This window comes from Pyrgilauda ruficollis, unplaced genomic scaffold (assembly GCF_017590135.1).
Source record: "Pyrgilauda ruficollis isolate IOZ18807 unplaced genomic scaffold, ASM1759013v1 scaffold179, whole genome shotgun sequence".
In the NCBI taxonomy this organism is placed as follows: Eukaryota; Metazoa; Chordata; class Aves; order Passeriformes; family Passeridae; genus Pyrgilauda; species Pyrgilauda ruficollis.
Window position 1 is genome coordinate 631,859 of NW_024516875.1, and position 22,696 is coordinate 654,554.

Sequence of the window (22,696 nt, forward strand, 5' to 3'; positions counted from 1 at the left end):
ATCAGGAACATAAAGGAATATTTGAGGCTATTTCAGGCTGGTCAGCAGGAACCTGCTTTGTTCCACTGACTGGAGCATAGGCTGGAGAAATAAACTTGGGAAAATCCAGTTGCTGTAGAGGTGAGGCAGAAGGGAGAGCGGGGTTGCACAGCCAGAAGTGATGCTCACACCAAGCTGGCCTGCTGCTCAGGGGAATCCAAAATGGTTTGGGCTCCTTACTTAAATTTGATCAAAGAAATGTTGTGACTGGGTTCTCACAATTTCTTTACAGGTGCTCTGAATTTCCTGGTTTATCTTGGCCATTGCAAAGGTGAGGAGATGAGAAGGGGTTGTATTTGAGGCTGTAGCATCCTGCTGCTTTCAGTGTTTTTCTGCTCAAAACAATTTAAAACAATACCAGCAAGGAACAAGGAACAACGTTATTAAGTTTACATGTAGTTTAATGCATTTAGCTGAATGCACGTACAGTTCTTCCAAGTGGGAAGGCACAAATTGTTAAAAAGAGCTTGTCTTAAACATTTTCAGAGTATAGTGGCCAGAAGACAAATATCTGTGGCTGTAGTGAGACATAGCATAAAAGCACTATGCCTAGTGGTAAATATGAAAGATTCAGGCCACAATCATCCCTGTCACTGTTAGGAACACCGTTCTGGAACTGTTAGTGTGTGGTTGGATTTCTTCCTCTGAACATAAGGAAGTTTGAGTCCCTGCTTTCTTCTGGTAATGGTTACAATGCTGTTGTCATGTAACATATAATACTGGAATATGGCACTTACCACTTTTCAATCAAGACTTTCTTTTAGTTTGCTATAAAACCCAGTCAGGCATACACCCCTTTGTGGCTTGCATAGTAAAATTGTATTTGTTTTGTCAACTTGTAAATACCAAAGTTAGGGCAGAAGTAGTTCAGCTAAAACTAAACTAAGGCCATAACTTTATATAAAAAATTATTGTGGAAAAAATATAGTTTTGGCTGAAAACTGCTTATTCAGAGTCTTTCTTGTTGCGATTGTCCTTCCAGATCTGATAATTGAGTGCAGAAGCCAAGCTTAGCCAAGCTAAATAAGGAACCATCAAATAAGCTGCTGTTTTGTTGATGTTGTACCAGGAAGCAGTGGTAGCTGTTGCTGTACCAGTTGTAAGCAGGAGAGTCACCAACCCCTGAAACACAGAAGGTGATTAGTGTTGTTTTACTTGTTGTATTTCCTATGTGTACTTTCCCCCTAGCTCTGGCACCTATTCTATCCCTCTGTGTGTTAAATCCTTCTCAGAAAACCAGCCAGCAGAAAAAGATTATAGATTTCTGCTGAGTTACAAACCACTTTGAGTCTAAAACCATACAAGAAAGGGCATTACAGCTAGGAGCAGAGAGGGAGAATGAAGTCTCTCTCACCCATACCCTCTTTAGTGGGCAGTGAGACACTTCCCAGAGTAAATTGGAGCAAGCAAACCTGTCCAGTTTGTTCATGTCACCTGAAGAGATGAGATGTGAATGAATCTGTGATGGATTGCAGAGTCTTTCTCTGTTAGAGCATTGCATGTACTGCTATTTTATTTTTTGTATTACCAATTCTTATTTTGAGAATTGAGTGGTTTCTCTTCAGAGAGCTGCAGAAAATGAATCTTTTCTAAAAGGGGTGTTGATCACCTGAAAAATGTAATAAGCTGCTTATCACTGCTGTTTGCCAGAGAAACCTAGGAATTGCAATAAGGTATAAATGTTTGTTTTATAGTCACACAAAGCTCTTATCAAAGGCTGGCAGAGAGCTGCTTGAAATCTTATCAATTTAAGGATGGTCTAGTTCTGTAAATTCTCTCAGGTCGCTGCTGGCATGCATTAAGGAGAATTTTAGAAAAGTTCTGCAAGCCATGTTTTGTATTCAGGCCCATTTTCAGGGAGAAAAGATGATGACACAGACCTTTCATGCTAATACCTTAAGTGTTCCACTTACCCATCCCATTTTGTGAGCTCCAAAAAATATTGGAGTCCATGCCCAGTTTAATGCCAGGTTCCCTGCATACAGACCCAGAGGAACCACTGACTTTTCATTGAAGCCCCCCAGTTCCTTCCACACAAGGTAGGAGCCATATCTGCAGAAAGCAAAAGGGATGTGTCATTCACTACACTGTTTAAAGCTACCACACATTCTTGATCCATGAAATAAGTTCAGTGCCAGAGTCTAGATTAACTTGGAAGATTGAGAGATCTAAGTCCTACTCGGCAAAGTAACTGACAGCACAGGCTTGATCAGCTGCTCTGGATAACAACATGGAGAGAGAAAAATTTCAATCATGCCAGAATTCCTACTTTAAAGTGCATAGAAGCAGATAACCTACTGCATTTGTTTTTAAAAAGAATACTGTGTTGAAATGGAAACAAGTCTAAGATGCAAACGGTGAAGAAACTTTGTTTTTATATTGGGACATGGTGCTTTAAAGATTTTTTTAAAATAAATCCAACCCCAGTTTTTAAGTAGATGTAAGAAATCAATTACCATTAAAAAAAATGAATGGTATTGAGTGGGATCCCAAAGCAAAGTTCAGTATGGGGAGCAGGAAGAACCCTTTGGTCACTTTCATTACTTTCACAGGGACTGAACAATGCAGCTTTGCTATTTTGGCAGTTTGATTGCAGAGAATAATAAAAACAGAATAAAGTTGGGGCAGGTTAAGCATTAGAACCTTCAGTTTCCTAAGTGATTTCCAAAGCACAGTGTGGACTTCAACTTGTTCATACACCTGACTTCAACTTCAGACCAATACTGTGATGTACAAATCTATGAAGCTGTGTCAAGAAAGACAGGTAAGCTTATTAAATCTTGCTGTTAGTTATTTGTTGCTTTATTTAAGAGACTCTGGAGGAATGAAATGTCTTGGTCATTCAAGGAATGTGTGTACATGGTGGATTAGGGAAGGCTGGTAGTGAGTATGATCTTTTCATTGGGCTGAATGTATAACACATAAGCAAGACCATCCACCTTAGGATACACTGATTCTGCTACTACCAAAATAAGTTATAAACTGTCACAATCTGGACTTTAAAGTATTTAACCTGCTACCCAGCTTTGTGGTGAGGAGTCCAGACACAGGGTTACAGATTCTGCAATCAACTTGCAGGAAGTTGGGAAAGCCACCCACCTCTCTTCTCCTTGATAAAAGGCATATTTTTATTCACAGATCAGTAATGATCTCATTCAAATGTTAACTCCTCAAATACAAAAGTATTCTACTTAAATAAGTTTAAAAGTACAATCTGTATGAGGAGAAGGAAAAGAGAAGTCTGGTGGGAAGGGATAGGACATGAGGCTATAAAAATTACAAAGCTTTTCTGGAAAGAAAATGAAACCAAAATGAGCGAACATGGGAGTGCCAGTCTAGCATTCAGTTTCATCCATTCCATTATTAAGCTCTGTTAGATCAGTTATGTCCTAATTTCCCCCACCCCTTTTTTTAAATTTTCTTGAAACTACTGAAGAATATGCTTAGAAGAAATCCCAGTGCTGCCTTGCTCTGCTGTTTCCAGCTTGGCAGGTCTTCCCCTCAGAATGAATGAGGAAAGCAAATTAATGGCAGCTTTTCAAGCTCCTGCTTTTGATGCAGATACTTCTGCATACAAAATGTCCTATCAAACCCACACATGACTCCCAAAACAAGTTTTTACCTGTTAAAGAGGCAGGTTGACACAGTTTCTGACAAACATACAGCCACAGGAGTACAGTCATATCCTCTGGTCCAGCATTATACCAGATGGAACTTAGAGGTCAGGCCAGTGCCTTAATACAATGTGAAAAACATACCCCATAGATGTATAGAGAGTTCCCCAAACAGGAGCAAACACCCAGTTAGGTGGACACCAGGATGGCTTCTGTAGAGTTTGATACCATGTTGGGATTTCCCTTTTGGTTATACTGCTTCCTAAAAATCCTCCTGCATGTGGCAGGAGTGTGAAACCTACTGCTGGGGCCCAGGCTGGTACCACTTCCATTGAGACAGTGAACCTGAAATAAAACCAAACACTGATTGGTAGAGAACACTTAAAATGCAACTGCAAAAGTTTCCATTTCTAACGGATTTTAAAAATAGGCATGTCAGATCTGATCCACAGCCTAGTGTTGTCACTGAGAGAGACTGAAGCTGAAATTAATGGATCTTGTACCGTAATCTTACCTGTACCTGTAAAGGAATCTGTCCCTGGGGAGGGGGGAGCCAGAGGGAAGTGAGGCCTTTACTTCTCTCTCAGCTAAGTGCATGAAGATTACTGAATTTTACCTACAGAAATATCCTCACCAATAAGTATGGCAGAGAAATAAGCAGTTTGATGTTATATGAACTCCACTTGGAAAATAAATAAATGCAGTATGAAGTGTGTATTTCTGTATTCATCAAAAAGCCCATTCCCTTATTGAAGTGGGAGAGCCAAGGAAAAAAAGAGCATGTGCTTTCCTGTGCTCAAGCAAAATAATGTGAGATGTCGTCTGCAGGATGCTCAGTGGGAGCCAGAAGGATGTGAATAGTAGCAGACACTTGAGAAGCTGCCTTGGAACACAAACACCAGGGAGGACAATGAGAAGGTAAGTACTTAACTGATGTTTTGCTAAACAAGGAAGGTGATCTGGATACATGGGGAGTACACCTTTGGCTCCCTCATGAAGCATTCAATCGGTTGCAGCAATTGTAGCTGCCAAGCCTATTAAATTTGCCTACAGAAGTAGGGCTAAGTAATGCTTTGCTCTGCTGGGCCATGCTGCTTTAGTTAGGGCACAGGCAGCAGGAAAACCATCAAGTAAGCAAGAAGGAAAAAGCTTCATTGCAGATTTTCTGGCCAAAGGCCAAATGCTACAGAAGAGCTGTGCTTAGTTTACTGAAATGTAAACATTAGAGCTACAATAAATAAAAAGGGCAGAACTGAAAGATATTTTTTCACATATATAGTCGGCAAATACACCCAATTCCTGTTCATCTGTTATGCAGTAGAGAGATTATGAGAGACTGCAGCAGTGAGGAAAGAGCAACTGCAGAAGGCACAGGAGAGAAAATAAAGTTTTAGATCAATGAGCATTTCAGAAGCTTGTCAGAGAAAAGTGCCATATTCATACTGTCTTGGCTGTTATGTTTCCCTGGATTTCAAAGCTTCTGTTGCTTTAGCCATGACTGCTGGGATGAGGAGGCAGGAAGTGGGGAAGAGGAAATCCTACTTGTGACAGATGTGCTTAAACCGAGAGGATATGGCACAGATGAGGTTGCATTGTCACAGCTCTGACCTGGTGAATTTCTGTTTGGAGATCAGGGTAAGCTTGGGCAGCAAGAAAGGTCTTTCCATTATGGTTTTTGTCCCTGCACTCAGGGCTCTGCCCACACAGATTTAATGTGAGATTTCAATGGCTGGAACCACAATGCAGGTTGCATGGGATGGAGAGAAATCCTGATGATAGAAGCAGAGCAGAGTTTTGAAGGCAAACTGAGCATGGAGAGACTGGAAAGGCACACAGGTTGAGAAAGGGCAGGTAGGCCTGGGCTTGGGGGGAGAATGAATAGAAATATGCAATGAATAGAAATATACACAAAAAAGGCAGCAGACGAAGCCATCAGAGACACAAGTCAAGGTCAAAAACTGAACAAAAGACTGAATGGGTGAAAAGAGACAAACAGGGAAGGATTCAGAACTGAGGCTGGGGAGAAGGAGGAAGGGGACGACAATGTGGTAATCTGCTGTGATAGGACCAACTGGGTCTTAGGTGGGGGATGGACAAGGGAGGGAGGAAAAATCTGCAGGCTCATTGCTGCCATACTTCTGCCTAGTGGATTCCACTTATGAGGAAGCATCTTAAGTAGAGCAGAGTTCCCCTGTTCTCCTGCACTTAGATCTGTGCTGTTATTTCCCAAGGAAGCAGGCTGCGCTGCTGTGTGCACTATTTGTCATCCCCACTGACAGTGTGAAAGTCTCTGCTTTTACTGGAATGTGAAGCAAGTGCCATGTGTAGGAGCAACAAGGTGTGATGGGAACAAGAGCGCCGAGCACAATGATTCTCTTTAGCTGCCTTCAGATGAGTAATTCCCAAAGGTTAAGTTAGAATTTGAAAGTTAATAAGATCTCACTAATTTTTAACTCTTTTGCTTTGCCTACAGGGAGGCCAGGCTTAGCTTTCTACACATGCTGTGATACATGCAACTCCAGAGTGGCTGCCAAATACTATTTTTTCAAAAGTGATAAGCAAGAACCCAAAGGGCTTTAATCATTTATTTGGATGTTAACAATATAAGGGTGGTCTCTTCACAGCGTTCAGCAACAGACTTTGTCAGGGGTTCTGTCAACTTCCTCCCAGGGAACAAAGTCTGAAAGTGTTCTGTAAGCTAAAAGTGCTAAGTACTATAAAATTGAAACAATACTGCTCTGTGGCAGTCATTAGTGAATAAATAAATAGTGAATATAAATAGTGAATAAATTAGTGAATAAATACTCTATCTTGCAAGGAAAAGGAGGAATGAAACCATGCAGCAAAGTGTGCTGGCAGCAAGACCACAGCTGTCCATTAGCAGTGGGAGTTTCTATGTTTTCATTCCCAATAAATTAAATACTGGTACCAACTTTCCATAAAAAAGCACAGGCAACTCAGAAAGTAGCATGGAAGAAGCCACGTCTGTCTGTGTCTGGTTACCTGATGTAAGTCTTTAGCAAGAGAATGAGTAAAAGGCAAGATGCACTGGAGAGTCAGTGCACTGGCCAGTGCTTCAGTCTTTGTTTACCTGTGCAGTAAAAGAGCTGTGCAATGTTTACAGAACACCCTGTACATTTTCTAAAGGTAATGTGAGCACAGAGGTTCATCAGCCCTGCCTTCCTTTCAGTGTACAGCTGATGATCTGAAATGAATCGGTGAGAACTTAAACACCACAGACTTGCTAACACAGCCCCACTGGCTGCAGCAGCATTACTCAACCTAGAAAAAATAACTACTTTCCCAATCATATCCCAGCTCCAGGGTGTGTTGCACAATATTCTTGCACCCTTATTTTCATACTGAAGAATGCTGGATGTCTGTGAATGATATCTGCAATGTACCCAGCAGATATCTGCCTCTAAGAACCATTAAGGTTGGAAATATTTTCTTCTCATACACACTTAACTTGTTTACTTCTTTTCCACTTCGTATCTCTGCCCTGCAACATATTCTTCATCATGCTGCCCCTTTTCTGTTTAGCCCTAGTGTGACATCAGGCAGTTGCAGCAGTGTAGTGAGGGCTTCTTTGCTTTACATACATATTAGAGTAATTATTCTAGGTATTCAAAATATCTGACTTGCCCAAAGTTAGTTCCAGCTACATAAAGTAAAAGGAGAAATAAAGGGGAAAAAAACTGCAGTAGTTAAACTTGCTGCCTAATGGACTTCTCTCTGCTGTTTTTCTATGGTGGCATAACATGAAGAAAAAACTACCAGAAGCTTTCCTCTTTCTGGAAAAAAATACTGTGCATCCAAAGAAAGGGATAGGCTGCTCTGTAGGTGGGGTTAGATATATCATGACAGAGCAGCTGGGTTGCTTCAGCCTGATGAAAATGAACTGAAGCACTTCCTTGCCTTGAGGAGGTCTCTGAAAGACAGGTGCCTTTCCCTCCTCTGGGCATTCTGTCAGCAGGAAGGAGAAAGAAGGTAGGAAAGGAGAACTGCTTTCATCCCATTTTCTTATAGCCCTGTGCTGATAAAACTTCTGATTAGTTCCATTCTGTGCAGCTTGGGACTGGCTACCCAATCACCTGTGGCTTAAAAATTGCATTAAAAACACATCTCCCAGCAGGGCTAAATCACCCTGGCAGCCCTGGGGGTTCCCAGTGCCCAGTGTTTGGAGACAGACTGACAAAGCTGGGACCATACCATGGAAGGGGGTCCCCAAGACAGATACTCTACCTCTCATCCTCTACCATACATTTTTTTTAAGGGCAAATAAGGCTCTGCCCAGGTCTGAGAGGCACCATGCAAATTTTCCCCTGGAAGAAGGCTTCTTCCCAAGATAGCTGTCTGAAAAATTAAAGACAACATAATTTATATTGATAAACTATTTATGTGTGTTGTGGGTTTAATTCTTGGGAAGTTGCAACACTAAAATCAAATTTATATCACAGCCTATGACAAAAAAATACAGCTACCACAAAAAAAAAGCAGGCTATCTAATCTCAAGTAATAGAGACACTTCAAACAATAAATGTTATAGGATAGAAATAGAATATAAATATATAATAAGTGTATAATATATGTTTATAATATGTATTTATAATTTTTTTAAATATTGTATTTATTGAAGACTATAATGCAAAGTGTACAGATGAAAACAAAAAAATCTCACTCCCCAGTGAGATTTCAACATGGCAGAGCACAAGTTGTGCAAATAAATCTATGGTTTATTCACATACAGGGAACTGAAGTGCATACTGGAGCAAGATTTTTGCCGGGAGAATTTGTCATTTACTCTCAATCTCTTCTCATTGATGCTTGTTACAGGTAGAGGCAGCCACGGGTTGGGATATGGTCACATATATGTCATATATCTCCTATGTTACTGCCCATACATTTCAGCTAACTTGAGCAGCTCACTTCCAGATATTTTACCTAGAGGCTGACACAAATGGAAGAAATCATCTTACAAAATAGCACAGAGAATAGAAAAGTGAGAAAAATAAAAAATCAACATAATTTCCTGCTATTATGACACATTTTCCTTCTCCCAAGCCGTACTTAACAGTCTGTTTTACTGAGCTGCTCTGACTCAATGCCTGATACTGTTTCACAACCTTTCCTTCATGCAAAGTCGTTACACAATTGCAAACTCCGGCACGCCAACTTTCGCTTTAAAAAAAAAATTAATCTTGGCGTTGAACGCTCCTATTATATCACAGTGCATTTTGGGCTGACTTATAAGTATCACTGAAAAACTCGGAATTGAAAACCAAAGCCCTTTCTTTCACCCTTAAAGAAATGTTCCTCGGCGACAGTGAAGGAAGATACACCTTTAGTTAAATAGCAGCGTGAAAACTTCTCCCGAGTGTCGAGAGCGAATGTGCGCGGTGAGACCAGAGGAACAGGTTCTGCCCTTCTGCGGTGTCTGAAAAGCTGAACCACTGAAAAGCTCGTGTGCCGGATCAAAATTAAGAACAAGCTTCATAGCTTGGTGGTTTGGTTTGTTTATTTTAAAGCACTTTCCATGCTAAACGCCAGCACGGAAAAGCCATGAGTGTTTGCCCAAGACCTGTCCGCCCGTGAGCGGGGCCCGCCCCGCCCGTCTCCATCCGGCATCGTAGCTCCCGTCCTGCCCGGGGGATCCCGGCTGGCCGACACGGGGCTGTCGCCAGAAGCAGGAAGCGGGATCGCTCCCTCAATCCTCTCCGCCGACCCGCGGGGGAGCCGAGGGAGCCCGGGGCGCGGCGGGGTCCCGGCGGCGGCAGCGCTCCGGGAGCGCCAGGACCCTCGCGGGGGCGGGAGGCCCCTCTGGTGAGCAGCGTCCCGTCCCGTCCCGTCCCGTCCCGTCCCGAGCCGTGCCGCGGGCAGGGCCGGCGTTACCTCCTCCCGTGCCGCGCTGCTGCTGCCGCCAGTCGCTCCGGCTCTGCCCGGACAGCCAAGCACCGCCCCTGGGGCTGCACGCTCCGGGGCGGGCTTTCGGTGCTGGGCGGGCGGAGGCGCCTGGCGCGGGTCGGGCCCAGGGCGGCTCGCGAGGCTGAGGGCGGCGAGCGCCGGGGCGGCCCGACCGATCTCCCTCGTTCCCTCCCTCCCTCCCTCTCTCCCTCCCTCTCTCCCTCTCTTCCCGTCCCCTTTGCCGGCGCCCGGCCCGGCAGCGGCTGCCGGGGGGGGCCGCCCCGTTCCCGTGGCAACGCCCGTTCCCGGGCGGCGGACATGGGCGGCTGGGCCGCGGCGCCATGGCGGCTTGGTGGCTGCAGCGGGCGCGGCGGCCTCCGCGGCGCTGCGCGGCGGTGGGGCAGCTCCCGCCCCGGCGCTGGGGACCGGGCGGCGACCCTGAGCGACCTCCTGCAGAGCTCGGTGGAGGCCGAGGAGCCGGGCGCGGCGGCGGCGAGGCGGGAGCGGCGGTGCCCCCGGGAGGGCACGGTGCTGCTCTTCCCCGGCCAGGGCAGCCAGTTCGTGGGGATGTGCCGCGGGCTGCAGCAGTATCCCGGCGTGCGGGACATGTACCGCCTGGCCGAGAAGGTGCTGGGCTACGACCTGCTCTCCCTCTGCCTGGAGGGGCCGCGGGACGCGCTGGACCGCACCCAGCACTGCCAGCCCGCCGTGTTCGTCGCCTCCCTGGCCGCCGTGGAGAAGCTCAACCACCTGCAGCCTGAAGTGAGGGGCCGCGTTGGGCGTGGGGGGTCGGGGCGCTGGCCCCTCGGGCCTGCCCCGCGGTGCTGCTGAGGCAGTGCTCGGCTCTGTGTCCCCGCAGGTCGTGGAGCGCTGCGTGGCGGCCGCCGGCTACAGCGTGGGGGAGTTCGCGGCCCTGGTCTTCGCTGGAGCCCTGGGCTTTGCCGAAGGTGCCTGGGGGACATGCGGAACTCCCTGCTAGGATCTCCCAGCCCGGGCCCGTGCTGTTTCCAAAGTGTTGCCTGTTATTATCACTGTGTCCCTCCTGCTTTTATTTTTAATTAGAGGATAAATTTTACTTCGGCTGTTTGCTTTAACGTGTGTAATACGGCATTAAAAGCATTGACGTTTCACAACGAGTGAACAACTGCCCTTTCTTGCGCGCAGGTGCCCACGCTCATATTTACGCAGCATCTCTGTTTCTCTCCGTAGCGCTGTACGCGGTGAAAGTGCGCGCCGAAGCCATGCAAAAGGCGTCAGAAGCTGTCCCCAGTGGAATGCTCTCGGTTGTCGGCCGGCGAGAGGCAAATTACAAATTTGCCTGCCTGGAAGCCCGTAAACACTGTGAATCGCTGGGTATAGAGAACCCCGTGTGCACAGTTTCAAACTATTTGTTTCCAGACAGCAGAGTCATTGCAGGACACTTACAGGTATTGCTTCAGAGTAACTACTCCTTCCGTTGAACTGAGCATTTCACTTTTTAAAAACTTACTTTGCACTTCTGTGTGGGTGTTACGTATGGCCTTAGTTTGTCCAGACAAAAGTATTTGATCTGTGGGGGGTTTTTTTCCAGCATGCATTCAGTTGTTGGGTAGGGAACAACTGATAAAGGGAATCCCTGTATCACAGTAAGTCTGATGAGGTGATTCTTGTGGGGTGACTGAGAAAACCTTTGTTGTGCAAGACTCACTTCTCTCTTTCTTTTATAGGCTTTGGAGTTTTTGCAGGAGAATGCCCGAAAATATTATTTTAAACGTACAAAAATGCTTCCAGTCAGTGGGGCTTTTCATACCAGACTTATGGAACCAGCAGTAGAGCCACTGGCTGAAGTCCTAAAATCAATTGAAATTCAGAAACCGCTGCTCTGTGTGTATTCCAATGTCGATGGCAAAAAGTACATGCACTCAAAGCACATTCAGAAGCTGTTAGTGAAGCAGGTGGTGTCACCTGTTCTGTGGGAGCAGACCATGCATTCAGTGTACGAAAGAAAGCAAGGAACAGAATTTCCTTACACATATGAAGTGGGGCCCGGGAATCAACTAGGAGCCATTCTCAAACAATGTAATTTAAAGGCATGGAAACAATATAAACATGTAGATGCTCTGGAAGATGATGAAGCAGTGGAGACTTAAATAATGTTTTGAGAAAAATCCACACAACTCAGTTTTTTTCTGATTTAAAACTTTGTGCTCCCAAATGAGGAAGTCTTAAACATTCATGGCTTCTCATGATGTAAAGAGCACTCACTATGTGCATAATTGCAATGAACATTTTCCTTTGAGTTCCTCAGGTGTGGAAAGGGGAGAGCAAAGTTTGGCTCTTCCATATGTGTCAAGACTGCAAAGCTGTCAACGAACAGGCCAAGTAGCACTGTTTGGCCTCAATCCTGCAAGCAACTTTCCCTCTTGGGTGGTTTTGTTGTTGTTGTTGTTTGGTTTTGTTTGGTTGTTTTTTCGGGGAGATTTTTGGGTGTGGATTCAGGTTCTGGTTGGTAGCCTTGGCTGTCCAGTGCAGGGATCTGCAGGAATGCAGGGGTTGTTGGCTTCAGGTTGTGGAGGGCTCTGCTCTGGGCTGGAGGGTGCATTTAGAGGAGCCATTTGTTGGGAGGGCTTTCAGTGTGTTGGTGTTCCTGTATTCTTACTCATCTGGCTTGTGGGGTGTTCATCTATGTAAAGTTCTTTCACTTTGTGTCCACATTGCCAGGTAGCAGCTGAGTGAGGCAGATGATGTTACTAGAAACATTATTTTCTTAACATTAAACTATAAATAAACTGAAGCTTTTCTTGCTATTTTTAATGCTTTGGGGTGCATCATTATTGACTCTGTCCACATGTGGATGGAAGTAACTTTCCCTCCAGTTGTCCAATGCCACACTGGTTGTGCTAAGTTACACAAGAAATGTTCACTGGGAAAAAAAGCTTTACAAAATATTATGTACATTTCCTGGCAGCAGGAAATGATGAGCTGGAGAGCAAAATGATGAGCTGTCCCAAACCCTCCTGGAAAGAGCTTCCCATTACCCAGTGTGTATTTTTTATTTTGGTATTTTAATGCTGTATTTAACAGATATATAGAAAAAAAATTGGGATATATTACTTAAATCAAATGACTGACAGTGTCTTCAATAATTATTATGAAATGCAGGAGAACTTCCAATTACAGTACCAATCATTCTGTAATTTCACATTTATGACAGGGAGAGTGAATTAAAAACACTGGCTCTTATCATTGCTAAGTGGGCTGTATTATTAAATAGTTCTTTTGTGGACTGCAGCTGGCAGCTGTGCCTGCCCTCACAGTACAAATTCCACTTTCAGCATGTGTAAACAGTAACAATTAGTAAAGTACTGCAGAGTTTTTCAGCTTCACCATTCAACTGCTAGAGGCTGATGATCAAAGGTTGGAAAAACTGTAAAGAAAATTATTTCAGTGAAGGTTCCTGTGTTAGAGGTAAGGTGTTAATTATTCAGAAAAGCATACCAAAATCTTCAGTTAGAATTATTGGTTAGAATATTGCAACTAAATCCCATTCACATTATTAAACACTGGATTGTCCTGTGTTAGAAGTTTCTGACTGCACCATGTAGGACCAAATGCAATGTTGATGACCTTCAAACCAGCTTTTACGATAGCTGAAACTGAGCGTGGTATGTTGGTGGCACTAATTTTAGTGCTTTGAAAGTTCTAGACTTTCTTTTTAATTATTTAACCTTTCTGAGGAAATGTTGGAGACCTGTTTTCTATTTGTAGTGTTCCTGCCATAATTTTTTTTTTCTTTTCTTCCCCCCTCATTCCATTTTGTTGTACACTTTGCTAGGAATTAAAACTCTTTGGGAAATCCATGCTAGAAATCTCTTGTTTGCAAACCATTGATAACCTTTGCGCTTTTGTCAGCTGAAGAATGCTGAAGGGAAATCTGTATCATAAGAGCATTCCAGTGTTGTGGGTCTTGTTTAATTAGTGGGAAGAAGGACCCGTCACCACTGTTGGGTGTTTGCTTTTTTTCTGTGCAGTGGTTGAGCCGAGGCTGCTCCTCAGTCAACTTACTTTCTCCAAAACCAGAAGCCAGAGGGAATCATGTTCTTGTGCTGATGTTGCAATTCTTAGGAGCAGAGGCAGTGTCATGGAGGTGTTTGTACCTCTGTATGGAGAGTGTTCAGGGCTTTATTGTGTGTTCTGCCTGTCAGCACAGCCTCCCCTCACATGCGCTGTAACATTGCCTGTGCCTAGGCAGAGAGTGCCCAAGTAATTACGAATCCTGGATCTTGCTCTTGCTTCTCTATCCCCTCTGCTTCTGGAAACTGAATGTTTGAGAGGTGAGAAACCAGTGTGGCTCCTTCGCCTATGAACAAGCATAACAGGATGTGGAAGAAAATCAAGTGCTGTAAATGCTGTCACATATCAGGAAGTGTGCAGTGAAAAAAAACAGAATTAATGTTGGGTCCCCTGAGTCACTGTGGGGCTGTGACTAAAGGATTAACTAACTGTGCTCCACAGGTGAAAGAAGAGCCTGGCACTGAGTGCTCCCTGCTACTCCAGTTAGTGCTGATTGCTGTGGCTTTGGATGCCATTTGCTTTGTGTTTCACTTGTTTCTTTGCTGAGACTGAATTTTGTATTCCTTGAGACTGTGTTTTGCTCCATACATGGTGGATGATGAAATTCTCCTCTCTTGTAATTCAACACAAGAGTGGGAAAAAGGAGAATCACCCCACAGACCTCTTGGATGAAATAGGCAGTGAAGAGTCTTCCATTCATCATTGCTCCCCTGTGCATAAAGGTTATCTATCTAGAAATAATTACTTGGTAGAATTAAAATGATTCAGCTGGGAAGAGTCAGTTTTTTCACAGCTGGTACTTTTATTACATATGAATATGAGGCATATCTAATAAATGCATAGGAATTTATTAGACCCTACTGATGTTAAATTTTACCCTTTACTAAAGAATAACTTTAACATATTTTTCTATCACACTGCTATTATAGAGCTCAATGGAGTAGTCACTGACAAAACTTTAGTCTGTTTTCTTGGCTATGTGGACCTGCTTCTGGCCTGTGTGTGACTCCAGTTGCAGGTATGTGAACTGTGCTTTTCTAGAAAAAACTTGCCTACCTGCTGCTGAAGGGCACATCACCTTGAGAGCATTTTGGAATAATGTGACACTGGAATATATGCTGCTGCGGCTGCTTCTGCTTGAATTTCTGGGGTATGCTGGAGCCATCACCCTTTATATTCCTTCTTTGCCTGCTTTCCTTTTGCTCTGCATTTCAAGTCATTCAAAGATAATTCAAAATCCTTTGCATAAAATGGTCAAATGAAATAGTCTAGTGAAGCTTCATTTTTTTTTTTCCCAGAAACATTTTTTGAGATGAGCAGTTAGCATCATAATGGGATTTAGGCACCATTCATTAAAGAGAGGAAGCATGTTCCTCAACATGCTTAAATTTGGCTTGATTTGGCATTTGTCTTCACTAAAGAGGGGTTTAAATTCCTTGTCTGATTTACAGCAGAGACTCGAACTTGACACTCCAACTTCTCTGAAGAGTGCTTAGATCACAAATCCATTGAATATTGTATTCTCCTGTTTTAAAAATACGCTGAGGGTAGGAGTTGCTTGTCAGGGAAAAAGCAGGCATCCCCTGTGCTGAGGGGAATATCCAAACCACAGAGCTGCACTTTCATTTTCTCTCACTGAGAGAGTCTATAGCTGGATACTGAAAACCAGCTTCAACAGCAAAAAGAGAAGATGCACTCAGATACAGAGAGGATAACCAGGCACAAATGGGAGATGCTGAGAGAGGAAAAACTCAGCTGTGCCCTAATGGCCACCCATGGAGTCCAGGAGGGTGACATCTCGGCCATCTTCATCCTGTAAGTTGTGCTCATGTTCCACTCAGACTTCTATTGTCCCCAAGCACGTGCCTCGCAAAAAGACATGCATCCTCTGAGAAAATCCCTTCTCGAAATCCATCAATTCTTGGGGTTTTGTTCTGGGCAGCTCCTAGTTTTACTTTGAAAAGGGGAAGAAGATACTGCCATTTATGTTTGATAGCAGTCTTGGAAAATAAAGCAGACAACACTGCAAAAGCTTTGAAGCAACAATTTAATTTTAAAAAAGTATCATGGTTTTAATCTTTACTATTGCTTTTACAGTGTTAACATTTAAAGGATGGCCAGCATGCCTTCAGTTTTCCTCACATCCACAATCTAACAAACTCATTTATAGGAAATAGACACTTTATGTTGCATTAAAATAAACACAAAAAAGACAGACTTTCTAATTGCCTGGAGTCACATTTCAAAACTAGCAAGTCAGGCAGTTATCCAGCAACAACCTCCTTATTTTAAAAGTTTTTTCTTTAAAAAAGATATGAAACAGCAGTGACCCAGCACTCGCCTAGGTTTAAATATTAAAGAGATTTTTATCAGTGTAAATTTGAAAAACAAACCAGCTGCCACCACTGGGGTGTTAGTGATGTTGGTCAGTGCCCAGCAATGACCTCCTGTGGTAATTCTGTGTGCTGATTCTACAGTCCATAATTCATGGCCCACCAAAAGGCAGCAACAAGCAAGGCTGCGGGCACCAGCTTCTGGCAGAGGCACCTGACAGGAAGCCTGCAAGTCTGTGGGAAAAAAGGGGTTGGTAATTAGAAATAACAAGCAGCAAAAAGAAGGTGCAAGGAAACTAAAAGAATGCCCATGTGGGACGTCAGTGTAAGCCCAAGAGCAGGATCCAGTTCTGCTGCAGAAATGCAGAGGGAGTCAGAGATGAGGTGAGAGATGTTTATGTCTGATGAATCAGGACAGCAATACAAGACTGACACAGTAATGCTACAGGCTCTCTCTGGAGTGTGAATCCAGCTTTGCTGAGATAGAAGATGTGTACAAATGTTATATACAGATATATTTACAGGTTATGTTACACAGCTGTAATTGACTGCATTCTGGTAGGTCTGCAATGAGTGACCATCCCCTCCCAGAAGCAAGGAGAAAATAAGGTAGAGTACCTGGGGCTTCAGACACAGCTGAGTGTCTCATGTCAGGATGCTGCTGCACGTCAGTTAACTATGCAGGACAACCCTTCAGCTCACAGCAGATAAAAGGCCGTTCAAACTAGCTCCAGCCATGTTTTCTTGGATGTGCATGGGTAAGTTGTTGCACATGCAGTAACATGTTAATCTCACACAGGGCTGCAGGTCTCTCATCACCCAGTTGTGCTTAAAATTGTGTCTAAAGTTACTGTGCCTCTGAGGAATTTGAAACAGCAAGACACTATTTAAGTCTTTCGGCTTTAAATGGCTGTAGTTTGTTGAAACAACTTACACTTTACGTTATTACAAAGCTTTTCCTTGTAAAACAAGCTGCTTTGCTTTTCTATGTTCTGTATGAGGCAGCAGTAGCAGCAATAAATTTTTTATTTTGTGTACAGAAACATTCTTGTCTAACATGATTATTAAAAGGATCTGCCAATAAGATAACTTACACTTGTGCCAGGTGAAGCAGTGTTTCTTCTAATGTCCTGTGGTACCTCCTGTTAAATTCATCCCCGATCAGGGCCAGCTGATGGCCAACCTGAGTAGCTGAGCTGCAAAGCAGTCAGAATGTACACATTAGAGGAGAACTTTGCAAAAGCAATTTTCTAGAAGCACTCTGTAAAAGTCAGGTAATGTAATTCCCCCAACAGCTGGGCTAAACTGGGAATGTAAAACTGAAATGTTACAGGAGGTTTGTTTCCCATTATTTATGGGTTTATTGATTAAGTATTTTATGCCCATTCATGAAGTGTTTTGATGTTTTCATAAGAAGCTGCATATTTGGCACTTTTGAAAAAACATGTTGATTATTTAGGTGTTTCATTTCTTTATATAAGACAATGGGATTCTCTCTGGGGGTTTTTGATTGTCCTGCTCCCTTCCCCACCAAGTCAAAATATTGAAACTGCCTTTACTTCAAACCTTTCAAGATATTTCATCTTACAAAAATGTTGGCTTTGACATCCAACAGATTTACTCCAATGTGTGTTCCACTGTGCAGTGTGGGTCTCCAGCTACTGGGTGGTGCCCAGGTACAAACTGACCAAAACCTTAATGCTTTTAGGGTGGTCTTGGGATATACAGAAACTTGAACAACATCTGTGGTACATGTTGATGCTAAAAACCGGTTATGCTTTCCTGATGAAAATTTCGCACTAGATGTAGCTTCTCTTAGACACGTGATTTTGTTCTGGTAGACAAATAATATGAATATACATTTTTATTTTAATTTGCATTTCTGCTGAGATCTGTTTTCCAGATCTGCTAAATAGTAAGTAGGCTTAAAAGCTTAATTCTAGAGTCTGCTGAAAAAAAATCCTTGGGCTTGGTCAGTCCACCTACAAAAAGCCGGGAAAAAAAACCAGGAAAACCACATAAAGGAATTTTCACAGACGGGGGAGAAAGGAAAAAATGTATGTATGGGATTAAGAAAAACCCAAGACAGAACTACTAGTTTGTTGTAAGTGGCGCCTGGAGAATTATGTAAAAATGGCTTCTTCAGCTGCTTGCTGTAACAGGTGGGTCTCTAGTAAAGAGCCATATCTGTGCCCCTGTGCAAGATAAAAACTTAAAGACATTTAATGCAGCATAATCTTGCACAGTCAGTGTTAAGCACCACAGGTTATCTACACTTGCATCTATTCCATTTCCAGTAGTATGCACTGTGATTAGTTGGCTTAGCAGTTTTCTGGAAGTCTGGCACTTTGCGCTTGGAGAGGACAGAAGGAGTATTAATGTAGTATGATACCTGATATCAAGCTCCATTTGCTGTGTGGTGTCTGGAATTGTTTGGAGGTTACTGTAGGTTTCCTCTTCTGGTGCTCCATTGGGGTAGCTGGAGAGGACAAAGTGCCTGTGGGCTCTCCTGATTTGAGACATCTTACTCTGCAACAAGTCATGAAAGACAACCTTAGGGCTTCATGTTATGAATGGTCTTTTTAGTTTAGGTGGAAATTGTTTAAAGCGCTCTTACTCTTTTTACTTCTCCAGCCAGAACACGAGTGTTTCTAAGACTACTATTTTAAGAGTAGTCAAAGGAAAGTTTCAGTGACCCAGCAGATGTCTTGCAATTCAAACATGCAGCATTTAGATCGCTGCTACTTTATAATGGCTCAAAACAATCCAGAAATTGGAAAATCTCGATAAATATAACTAGTGTAGATAAGTATAGCTTCTCAGTAGTTTCACTTAGTACAATATGCTTTCCTACATTGTTTGCAACAACCTGCCTGGCATTAAATCACTCTAACCCATGGAGAACCCCAGGCAGCAAAGTACCTAAAACAAACTTGAACAGGTCTTCCTAAGTCTAATTCAGGTCCAAATTTACACATCTTCTTCAGCTGGATGCTAGCCCCATGGAAATTACAAGCAACTCACCATATAAATAAAATATAAGAAAGATTTAAACCCATTAATAACTTTCCACATGAAGGAGCAGACAGCTGGAACCAGTAAAATCAGTCAAGCTGCCTGCTTGTACAATGGGAAATTTATTCACAACCAGTACCACAAAATCAATGGCAAAATTTAACAGGTTTCAGCACATGTGTCTTGTGTTAATATTGCAAGAATTTGTGTAACACAGAGCAGTGTTTGGAGAGCAGAGCTGATGTTTTTGTAGTCATTAGGATTGTTTTATTTGGTTTATCAAGGGAAACAACATCAGAGCTACAGGTGGGGATTATTCCAATTACACATGTCCTTGGACACTTGCTGTAGCGGAAGGCTCTGCCTGATGAGGAACTTAATTACAACCTTCTGGAAATGCTCTGGTTTTATCTGGCATTGGGTTTGGCTAGCTTTTTTATGGTTTCTTTCCTTTCTTGCGCTGTCATTAAAAAAATGATCTCTTTTGTTGATGGAGTGATCCTGGACAGCGACAAAGGGAAGTTCTGCTGCCTCAATTTCTTTCTCATTTTAAACACACTCTCAGCAGGTGAAATGAATAAAATGCAAATAAAATATTCTCAGAAATTAAACTAAACCATGCAAAAGGTAATGTCATAATGCTGCTTGGTATGAATTTGGTTTGCTACATTGCTGCAGTCATGCAAAAACTTTAAATTTTACACTTGGGATGAAGTTAGGGCCTTTGTGATCTTCTTTGAATATTTAGATGAAGTTTACATTTTCCACAAAGCAAAATTATTCATAACTAGTGTGTATACATTACTGCATAAGGAAACTCACAAAAATGTGATACTAAATGTGATACTAACTAAATGAAAATAGACTTGGTTTACAGAAGCATAGGATCCTCTTACAGTGGACAGGGGTGTTTAATGTGGCTGGAGAAAAGCATGTTACAGACCAGTGTCAGCTGGCAGATATTATGTGTTTTATACAGTTTGTAGTTTCATCTTCTGGATTTTTTTCCTTCTATGCTACAAGCATTTCTGCTTTACTTACAAAGATGTTTAGAATCTAGGGTTTCAAATATATCCAGAGTTCTGAAAGTTCTGAAAAGCTGTGTAGTTTGGCCATGACAAAGAGAAGCTGGGATCAGGTCTTCTGAATTTTACTGCACTGGTTTTGAGGGAGTTGTGTGACCCAACCCTCTTTTTAAGGGGAAATACCACAGCCTTACTTCCACCTATCTGAATGTATTTTATTAGGTGAGCTAAAAGGCTCTTTTAATTCAGATAATACTTTTTTAGAAGAGACAGTAGTTTTAGGTGCTGTACTTGCTTCAAAAGATGCCCTGTCCCGTTTTAAATGCTTCCTTTATGTATTGCTGTGTGTCTCTCTCTTCCATCCAAAAAAGAAAAAATCAGGGGAAAAAAGGGTGATGCCCATAGAGGAACTTTCTGCATTCCAGCACCATACCTGATTTCCAGATACCCAGTCACCCCTAGGGCTTTGTAGCTCTGAATCAGGTGCCAAGGCTTCATACACACACCAGAATGAAGCTGTATCCCATTAAATCATTCCATATTCACTGGAGCAGGTACTTGAACAGATCTTTCATTTCCCAGGGCAATATCTAGACCAGTGGGTTACTGGGTGTAGCGGTGGCCAAGGGCTGATCACGTTCCCACAAGTGTATCCCTGTCCCTTTCTGATGCAAGGTCCAATGTGACACTATTGCAGTATGGACTGGGTGACCCAGGGCAGCTCCTGGTTTGAGAACTCCACCAGAGCTTGGGCAGGAGCTCCAAGGCATCCTTAGATCCATGAATGGGAAACTGGGAACGGCAGAGCAGGGTTTGGAGGATCTCAGGGATGCTGAAGTGCTCAGTTGGACATTTAAAGTGTCAGTTCTCCAGATGCAGTTAATCTCAGTAGCCTGCATAGAGAAACAGTCAAAGTACGCAGTGCTGCACTTTTGGAGGTTTAACAACCCAACTGTTTGGCTCACACATACAAAGTAAACATCTAGGGATGTAGTGGTGTACTCCTGTGGCCTGTACCAATGGGTACAAATGGAAACGTATTAATTGTGTTTCTTCACAGTTCAGAAAGTTGTTAGAAGTTATCTAGTAAAACAAGTGCTATAATGGATAAAATGTAGTAAGACCAAGCATAAAGGTCAGCTGTCTCCTGCACATGTATTACTATTTTTAGCTTTCACAACGACATAGTGAGGGAAAAAATACTAAAAAAAAAAGTATTTTCTTTTTCTCTTTTTTTTCTTCTTCATTTCTAGACTCAGTGCTAGTTTCACATTCACAGGGCCATACAACGGAAATGTCTATATCTGTGTGAGACGAAAACTGTGTCCTGAAAAAGACCTATAATAAGTCAACACAGTACAGAACTCAGACATGTAAATAAACCATACAGTGCCACAACAAAAGCCCAAAGTGCAACATATGCTACCTCACACCTGTTACCATGATAATACCTTCCTCCCACAGGCTAAAAAATAGTTGTTGGGTCATGCTCTCCACAGCTCAGCTGCAGCCTTGTATGTTGGCTTTGCTCACCAAGCTGTCTCAATGCAAGGCCCATCCAGCAAGGAGGGATGCTCAAATGTATTTTACAGGATGGGCAGTACTGAGGCAAAGGTAGTCTGGGAGGGTCACTGTCTTGAAGGTGTACAGGATGGGTCTAATTTAGTTTCAGAGCAAAGCTTAGCAATTATCTTCTTGAGAATTATCTGTCTTGAGGCCATTTACTGATTTCTGTCATCATTTAAAAAATCTGGATGTATAGGTATAATATAGAAATGCACACAAAAGCTACACTAATATGGAACACTGTTGTGTTCCTCAGGTCTGGATCTGTGCAGAACTGATCAAAAGGAGCATGTATCGTTCTCCACAGCAGGATGTGTTAATCTTCTACCACCCATCTCACCCTTCCCTTCTTTCTCTCATTTATACAGGAAGAAAAGGCAAACTGATTTTGGTTTACAGAGACCAAAGAGGTTGTACATGTTTGTGAGTAATTGCTTGTGATTCAGAGAGTAAGTGTCCACCTCACAACACCTCTGAGGAGGCATTGGCATGACCCCATGACAGCAACAGAGATCATTTCCAAACAAGCAACCAGATCAAAAAAGCTCAAGCTTCCCTGTAAAGCTTTGACTGAGCATGCTTAAAGCTTAGTTTCAATGGTAAAATGCCTTCAGCAGAATAAATAATGTATTTCAAGTCAAAAACATACTTAATCTTCTGATGAAAAGAGGTCTAGATCCAAATTTTAAAAACAGCTCTCCAAATGCCTAATTATATGATGGAAATTATGACAATTTATGAACACAAGACTGATTAAATAATGAAGCATCTTCAGTAGGAAGATTATGTTGACGATGTCTTTACTTTGCATAGTCAGGTTGGTTTTACATGTGAGGGTGTTTTTTAATCTACCAAACCAGAACAGAAAATCTTCTTGAAAAAGAAACATCACTAAACCAGGCAAGCCAGCAGGTGAGTTGCAGAAAACAAAAGGATCTGAAATTTACTTGTAGTCAGTTAAATTAGATTTGCTGTGTTAACAGATTTTAAGACGGGCACAATGATTCTTTAGTACAATGCACCGAATGCATTAGTTATAGTTTATATATTATTCTTATGTATTTTATAACTTATCAATGCAGTTTATGTGCACTTTGTCTTATGCATACAGCCTTACAAATTTTATGCCGATGTGACACAATAAATC

General features: G+C 42.7%; 2 protein-coding genes across 3 annotated transcripts; one reads left to right on the forward strand and one right to left on the reverse strand.

Annotated features, from left to right (window-relative positions):
• Positions 1-776: 776 nt before the first annotated feature.
• On the reverse strand, positions 777-9,250 carry TSPO (translocator protein). 2 transcript variants are annotated; one of them, XM_041464325.1, is made up of 4 exons: positions 8,402-9,250; positions 3,798-3,998; positions 1,953-2,091; positions 777-1,161 (listed from the first exon to the last, which is right to left on the reverse strand). In XM_041464325.1, exons 1-4 carry the CDS (start codon positions 8,416-8,418, stop codon positions 985-987), a joined length of 534 nt encoding a protein of 177 aa, XP_041320259.1. In that variant the 5' UTR covers positions 8,419-9,250; the 3' UTR covers positions 777-984. The 2 variants fall into 2 exon arrangements, with proteins under 2 accessions (XP_041320259.1, XP_041320260.1); XM_041464326.1 differs by lacking the exon at positions 8,402-9,250 and adding an exon at positions 7,899-7,918.
• A 119-nt stretch (positions 9,251-9,369) lies between these two features.
• Positions 9,370-13,396, forward strand: MCAT (malonyl-CoA-acyl carrier protein transacylase). Its single transcript, XM_041464324.1, has 4 exons — positions 9,370-10,319; positions 10,417-10,504; positions 10,767-10,984; positions 11,264-13,396. The coding sequence occupies exons 1-4, from the start codon at positions 9,876-9,878 to the stop codon at positions 11,684-11,686; spliced, it is 1,173 nt and encodes a 390-aa protein (XP_041320258.1). The 5' UTR covers positions 9,370-9,875; the 3' UTR covers positions 11,687-13,396.
• Positions 13,397-22,696: the final 9,300 nt, after the last annotated feature.

What these genes read in the sequence shown, in the direction of transcription:
- TSPO (XM_041464325.1), bottom strand. An exon ending in ACTCTCTATACATCTATGGG is followed by an intron (nt 2,092 to 3,797) that starts GTATGTTTTTCA and finishes TGCTTTCTGCAG; the next exon opens with ATATGGCTCCTACCTTGTGT. An exon ending in GAGCTCACAAAATGGGATGG is followed by an intron (nt 1,162 to 1,952) that starts GTAAGTGGAACA and finishes TCTGTGTTTCAG; the next exon opens with GGGTTGGTGACTCTCCTGCT.
- MCAT (XM_041464324.1), top strand. Translation starts at nt 9,876, where the DNA reads ATGGGCGGCTGGGCCGCGGCGCCATGGCGGCTTGGTGGCTGCAGCGGG. An exon ending in AGCCCTGGGCTTTGCCGAAG is followed by an intron (nt 10,505 to 10,766) that starts GTGCCTGGGGGA and finishes TTCTCTCCGTAG; the next exon opens with CGCTGTACGCGGTGAAAGTG. An exon ending in TCATTGCAGGACACTTACAG is followed by an intron (nt 10,985 to 11,263) that starts GTATTGCTTCAG and finishes TTTCTTTTATAG; the next exon opens with GCTTTGGAGTTTTTGCAGGA.